Source organism: Buceros rhinoceros, unplaced genomic scaffold (assembly GCF_000710305.1).
Source record: "Buceros rhinoceros silvestris isolate BGI_N320 unplaced genomic scaffold, ASM71030v1 scaffold1201, whole genome shotgun sequence".
Lineage (NCBI taxonomy): Eukaryota > Metazoa > Chordata > Aves > Bucerotiformes > Bucerotidae > Buceros > Buceros rhinoceros.
This window is the reverse complement of record NW_010394584.1, coordinates 6,336-14,173: the sequence shown is the minus strand read 5'-3', so window position 1 is coordinate 14,173 and position 7,838 is coordinate 6,336. Positions and strand designations below refer to the sequence as shown.

General features: G+C 36.0%; 1 protein-coding gene across 1 annotated transcript in view; it reads right to left on the bottom strand.

The window, feature by feature from the left end:
• PSPC1 (paraspeckle component 1) overlaps positions 1–7,838 on the bottom strand; it is a gene marked incomplete at its 5' end in the record, with an annotated part of 39,263 nt that overhangs the window by 25,094 nt on the left and 6,331 nt on the right. The window contains 3 exons of the mRNA XM_010145249.1: positions 1,931–2,039; positions 3,157–3,241; positions 7,645–7,835. Of these exons, the coding sequence (XP_010143551.1) occupies positions 1,931–2,039; positions 3,157–3,241; positions 7,645–7,835 (385 nt within the window). The remainder of the gene's footprint in view (positions 1–1,930; positions 2,040–3,156; positions 3,242–7,644; positions 7,836–7,838) is intronic.

The window sequence follows — 7,838 nt, the reverse complement described above, 5'->3', positions numbered from 1 at the left end:
CGCTCTTCCAAAGCGCTCTTCCACATTCACCCTTCCCCAAAAAGTTGACTGTATAGAAGTCACAAAAACTATGCAGTGATTGAAGTGCTTTCCATTTGAACCATTCCTCTTCCTTTATGACACTTTTTTGCCACGTTTAGCACACCAACTTGAACAATTTCTATTTACAAGGAGTTTGGAATTCAAAGATGCAGAGAAGCACAAGGATGGCCAAACTGTGGCAAGCAATTCAAGCACCACAGCCCAGTAACATTATTCCAAGACAGCTGCAAGAAAACCAGCAGAGGTTGCTATGGCCAACATTATCTAGTTTTGCCCAGAACCCCAAGCTGTAGTATAGAGGCCTCGATCTCCTAACAGCAATGGAATCCGAGGGAGCTACTGTCATCGCAAGCCTATGGGCCGGCTCCCCAGCTTTCCCTTCCTGCAGCTCTCTGCAGTGAGTAACATGTCTCACAGATCAGCCACAGGAGGACTGACAGGTAGTGTATGAGGTCAGAAAATCAGGTGACCCCAAAAGATGTTACGTGAAGATATTAAAGGGATATGAAATTTCATATTTGACATTACAGAAGTCAATAAGTGCTATTTCTAAATTATGTCAGACAATCATTACATGCTATTTCACAAAGTAAGTTTAATAATACGTGGGAATCACTAAAGGACATTATGAGTTTTGAACTGATCTTCATTAACCTGAAGAAAAGACAGGTGAGCACATATGGAAATAGATGACCAGTTTTGGCTGCAAGTTTCTCAAAAGACAATCAGCAAATTCAACCAATAGATGTTAGTAACATGAAAGGAATAATTTTGCTTTCTCCCCATCTTTTCTATGAACGCTACGGGGCAGAGAATGGGAATAAAGATGTCCTGCTGAGGACAGGAAATCTTTTATTTTCTAACTTCTTAGGATGTCTCAGAACATAATACATTCTTCTCAGCCCTACAGAAAATGTTACGGTATAGAATGTAATACAGGTATTTCTTCCACAAAACACAGTATCAGAAAGTAGCTGAGAAGCCAGCAGTTTATTTTGAATTTACGTATCAAGTTGTACCTCTGCAGGGGAGCAAAATTCCCTCCCACAGACTACATTTGTTATGGTAACATAAAAGAGCATTATTTATTCCTTCCTCACTATGAATAGCTGCAACAGTTAAGAGGTAGCCTTCTCACATGAAACTAAAGCATTCAAAATACAAAAAAATTCTGGTAAAAAAAATCCTCATCAAAATAAACCCGTCACAAAAATTTAGAAGCTGCCTCCTGTGATACCACCATTTATCTAGTCCTGAAGACGAGTCTTCACAGGCAGAATACACCTAAATTATTAATATAAATAATGTAGAAATTATAGGAGAGGACAATTTTTTTTCCACCTTTTTAATTTTTTGGTCTCCTTTAGTCAATATTTTAAGGTTTTCTTCATCCAGTTTTACAGTAGAGTCAAAGGAGAGAGTGGTTTTAGGTTCTGTATGAAGTTAACACTGCCTGGTTTGGTTCTGAAGTATAGTATTCTTAGTCAGTTAGGCATAAACCAAAGGAAATCTAACAGCCTGAACTAGTTTAAAACTTAAACATTCAGTCAAACCGGGGCACATTGTCATGGAAACGTAATTTATTCCCATGACCTCCCACTCAGAAAAATCCCATTATTTTATTGGAAAAATTCATTCCCAAATAAAAAAGGCAAATTACTATCTGAACACTCTCACTCAACTGAATGTTACAGCATCAGCTTGTAGCAAAGTAACAGTGATGCCACCGTACGAGAGAATAACTACACTACTAAATTTGTGCCACTCCACTCATGAGAACAATGGCATAATGAAAAACAGTAAACAAAAAGATCATAGCTAGTATATAGAACTATTACCATAAATAAATGTTTTTCGATTTGGACTTTCATCACAGAATTTTACTTACATTGTCCATGAAATTTGGCTTAAATCCTCCCTCCTGTTGTCGTCGTAATTCCTCTTGTTCCCTCTGGCGCAGCATCTCTTCTTCACGTCGTCGATGTTCTTCTTCATGTCTAGAATATTTTTCAAAACCTATGTCATCTTATACTCTTGACCTGTTCAGGCTTGTACACAGTCTCAGGAAATAAGATCAAGCATATAAACAAAATTGGTCTAATTAGTTTTGGGCTTTTTTTTTTTTTTTTTTTTTTTTTTTTTTTTTTTTTTTTTTTTTTTTTTTTTTTTACATAGTGTAAGGCACTCATTCAAATCAAGTGGAATAGATATAATTAAAGGTGTTAGGCTTTTTTTGTTCGGGTTTGTTTTATGGTTTGATCTTTTTGTTTGTTTGTTTTTAAACTGGAATACAGGTAATTACAGTGCCAGGACATTCTATACCAGTTGTTCTGGCTATATATTGATAAGCAGGTTAAAATACTCCAGTTTTTTAACAAGTCACTATAGAGTAAAACATTTTAATACTGCCAAAAGTATTGACACATTTTTAACTCAGAGCTGTTTGTGTTTTGACTTTTTCCTCATCTAATTTTTTTTGTGGTATTTAACATTACAAGTATAAACCTCAACCGACATGATGATACTATGTCTATTTTCTTAAAATTCAGCAGAGCCATGAGAACAAATACTTGTATGACTGAGATCTTAAAGGAAAAATTGTTTGCAATATTTAACAATATTAACAATACCAAACAAAAATACCCACAAAAATGTCATGTCAAGACTATAAATTTGCAATGCTACTATTCCACATACTGATCACCTGCCCATAAATCTTGGAATCACCTTCATACCCACTACAGCTCTATTAGACCTAAGCTTCTGTCACGAGGTTAAAATAAATAATACAAAGAAGTTTAGGACATTTCTATAGTACTTAGAAAGTTCCAAAGTGTACAACAGAACTAGCAGCACTGAAATAAATCGTAATTTAAAAAAAAAAAAGTCAAGAAATACTTGGAAGCATTCTTTTATATTAACATACGAGTTCAATTTTCTGTTTAACAACATTAACAGAAACATCACACACACACACAGTTGAAAAGCAACTTTTCAGCAGCAGAAGCATTTTCATTTTATGTCAAAAGCAAGCTCTACAAGCTAGGTTTCTGAAGTCACACAGGTTCACAGCAGCTGCATGCCACAACCTTTGCACAGTAGAAGACAAAATACCTCAATTGTATCTGCTTGCGTTTTTGAAGTTCTTGATTTCGAAGTTCTTCCAAACGCCTCAATTCTTCTTGACGTCTCATGAGATCTAACAGGATTAAAAAAGTAATAAAGATAAAAGTTGCCGATCAACAATACGTCAACACAAAAAATTGTTATCACTGCCAGATGACAGTTCTAAAATTCAATTTTTAAAGAAGTTGCTCAACATATTTCACTAGTTTATTCCCATAAAGCTAACTCTAGTATATGAAAGTACACGACACTGGATCCACAGCTCACAGAAACATGGAAAGACAGAGGACTGGCAAAGTCTCCAAAGCAGATAATGGAAACAGGAATTTCAAGTCCTCAGTCAAAGAAAAGAAAAAAAATCTCAAATACTTAAATCACATTCTGGTTTCACATCTAGGGAAAGGCATCGATTTTCTCACAATGCTGTGTACTGCTAGTCACACTAGCAAGAAAACTAGAACAATACATATGGGCTTACACTCTACCTACTGCGGAACACTACATGGCACACGTAAGAAAAAAGCGGTAAGAGCTTCAAGCGTGTGCAATCCAAGCTTCCACAGAGGTTTATCTATGACCCTGCTCACAGCGACTTCAAAACAACTAATTTTTTAACGCTACAGAAAGGGAACAGCCATATCCTCTTAAAAAGCAGCGTAGTAATAGTAATTACTTTTGCTGTACTAGTTTCTGACCAGTCACATTATTGACTTCTGCTTGGATATTTATGCTTTCTTCAATGAATATTAAATCTATCTTTTGTTAGAAAGCAGTTGTTTGCCTCTTCTATCTTCATAGGATATCGGCCACATGACATTATTTAGAGACACTATCAGAAACTTTCCACTATACCACCTGCTGTATGCCTTTTTATGCTTTAGTTCAACTACTTCACACATTTCTCGATGCATTTCTTCACTGCACTAATTGAAGCATCTTTTTAGTCATGCAAATCACTTTCCTCAAACTTGCATCAGCATGTATTATTACAATTTAACTTTTTACTTTAATATCCAAAACCAACTACAATGACCAGTACATTTCACCAAAATATCATGTTTTCTTTTCTAACAAAGAAGATTATCAGATTTTTACTCTCACAGCATCCTTATTGACATTAGAAGTCCTTCCTCAAGCACATTTTGCAGGCTTGCTTTTCCAATCTCTTCTGCAAAATTAACACATTTCACACTTCAGTAGCATGTGATTATACTGAAGAGTCACTCAAATCACAAAGTCTGGGGACGGCTTCTTTCCAACTGGGCTTGCCATAGAAAGCCTGGACACTTATCCTACTCGCGGAGCACCAAAGCACATTTGTTTGGTAATTTTTTTTTAATACCCTTTAGATTGATTTCAGAGTACAAGTGCACTTTTTTCTGTTGTTTCAAGGTATTACTAAGATCAAGAACAGATCCATTCTATGCTGAACATTGTCCACTGCAGCAAAACATTTTTCCATTTCAGTTCTTTTTCTCATGTTAATACACCGGCACAGGATTTCCCAATTGCTACAAAGGTATAATTTACTCCTCCTTTTAAGGTGTAGAGTTCTACTTCTCCCAGTGTTCTCTTAATTGTTTTCCACAGCACAGTTCAGATCATTGCCTTTTCTGAAACTGAATTTTACAGTTCAGCATATCAATTTATGATCCAGTACCATTTGACAATGCAGAACCTTGGCACAAAGCCTTACCAGCTGGATGAAAATACCAATCTACAGGTTTGGGCCATGCACAGAGCCATTCACATTAAAAGAACTACAGTAGTGGTAATTCTGGACTGACATATACTGGACACAGGCTCTTTCTCTGAATAGAAAAAACCTGCACTAAAGCAGATGTGGGGAAAAAAGCTTTACTAGTAGCTTCCGCACCTTCTGCTTAAAAAGGGGCAAAGTCTTCATTATAACTTCAAACTTCTGCAGAGCAGAAGGTGAAAGTGTTATCTCGGAAGTTAATCCTACAAGCAGGAATACCCAATTTAAAAAGATTTTTAAATGGGTGTAGCTGCTGATTTTTCAGGTTCGAAAAATGGAAAACAAATGCCCAGCTTCCATATATCTGATAAAGAATGAAACTTCTGTTTAGATTCATTCATATTTTCCAGTATTTTCATAAACTATTTAACCACCATTATGAGAGAATATTTAGAGAAGTCTGAAGCATACCATCAATACGCAGATCAGAAACCACGCCAATTTACTTACACATGGAAACACGTATTCTGCTTTACAAATTACTCCTCTCAAGCTGTCAAAACACGACACTTCAGAGTGAAAAATTACACACAGCAAAAGAACGAAGTCTACCTTCAGTATTAATATCATACCACAAAAACCTCCGAACTTAAGCCAGCATGTTCTAATTCAAGTTCTACTAGCTCTCAAAAAAGCAATTTTTATAAAGCCTTCACCTGCAGGAGTATGTTGACTCTAGTTAGCTTACCCCTCACACAAAAATATTAATTCTATGTTCTGATGCCTCAAAAGTTTAATCGCAAACAAGAAGCATGTTTCGTCACTGGAATATTAACACCAAAACCATTCATGTTCTAGTGGCCACTCTCATCTCGTCTCAGTTTAAAACATGCTTAATGCATGATCATTTAAGGAAAAGTAATCCCTAACCTTGCTGTCAAATACATGCAACAGGTGGATAAATTCTAAAAAAAATTAGTGTGTAAGTTCTAGAACTGGATAATTAGCACTGTCAAATACTAACAATTAGTTAAGTCAATGGTAAAATTATCAAACCTGTATTTCAAGCACTGAACCATCTCTACCAATATCAGTCACACGTACACACAATTAAATGTGTGTCTAATCGAAAGGGGAAGCTGTAGTGTGTATTACAGGCATTGTTATTACATTATAACATTCACATTCTTCATCTGGAAGATACACCTATGCTTACATGCAAACCAAATGCTTTAACATTTTTTGCTTGTAAACCAAGAAGAAACTTGACAGTTGTCTCTTCAGCTGCTGCAATAGCTATTTGGCATGTCAAAATAGGGTTTTTTTATCATGCTCTGTATTTCAATACAAGATCTTGTATGTCCAGTATGGTTTCACACTAGAAGTACACTTATTCAGAAAAAACAAGCCAAGTAGAGTTTTTCGTAATAACAGCTTTCAGCTACAGTAGATTTAAGTACATAAAAAAAATTAAAATGTGCCTTTTAATCTCTTTTCCAGTTATGAAAATGTTTTAAAACAGATTTTAAAAGATGATGTGCTTACATTCAATATACCCAAGCATTTAGGTAGTTTAATTCCACCAACTCGGTGAAAACCCTAATCCCTATCATTCAATTCAGCAGAAAAAATTAAGATAAACGAGTCTCACACAGGCACGTCATACTATTGACTGAAATGTCCTTTCTTATGAGAAAGCATTAAGTAAAGCCAAATAATTGCAGCAGACAGCTTGTATGAGTTACTTGTGGTTAAGTCTTGAAATGCATTCACCACTTAGAATCTCAAGAAGTTCAAATCCCTTCAAAACAAGTCACTCTTACTCAGCCTACCAACCTAGTTACTGTACTGTCTTATGATCTAACACTCTAAAGGATAAGAATTTTTTTGGTAGCCACAATCTCAGTAAATTAAGATTTCAAAGAAAAAACCTCAGTTCAGTGTTTCATTCAAGCAACAAACCTTGAGATCCTTTCCAACAGGTCTGCGATATATTTTTTTATCCACCAAGTCTTGCAATTTAGAAGGAATTAAAAAGATCAGTAGCTCTGAACTGGAAAGCACTGATTGCATGTCCACAGTACTTTGGGAAAAACCTATTTGGGGGAGAGGGCTAACAAGTAGGAAGTGCCAGATACTCAACCTGCTAGTGTCCTCTCTACCCAAGAAACTCAAGCTCCACTCAGCTCCATTCTTAAAGAGGGAGCTTGAAAGCAACTGTTGCACTAATTTTTTCTTCCCAACACTAGCAGAAGACAGAATGTCCAAACGATTACAAAAGAGGGATACATGGTCTTAAAATTTCAAGAACAACTGAAATTCATGACAACTGTGAGTTATTTTGAGTAGAATCCTATTCACACATCAGACTTCTCAGCTGGCATTAGTTACTGGAATATTTAAAATCCTATCAGAGATACACAGAACAGCCAGACGAAGTACAAGCACATGCCCACAAACAGTCCTATCTAGCACCATAAGAAACATCAAAAAAGCAAATGATTTTATTTATGAGTGTGAGTTTCTTTTATATAAAACTATTTAGATAAGAAAAAAACATATCCAGACAATCACCCCTTTCTCAGTTTCTTATTCCATCCACACAAATCATCAAGTAATATGCATAAGGAGAAACATTACTTTCCTTTTTCTCAGTTCAATGCATTTAATTCAATAGTGTCTGGCAAAATCTCTAAGTTTAACATACAGCTCAATACGCTACGCAAAGCAAATCTGTGATAAACCAAATTTAATAGTAGTATGTTATCCAATTTTACCTTGCCTCATCAGCATTAGCTGATGCTCATGTCTAGCTGCTTCCATTTCTGCCTCCAGTTTCTCTTTGGCTTCTCTGATGTTCCTGTCAACCTGTTCACGCTGTTGCTTTTCCATCTCATCAAGAGCCTTCCACCGTGAAGCATACTCAAACTCAAACGTTCCAGGCTGAGCAAAGCGTGGAGGCTGTTCTCTT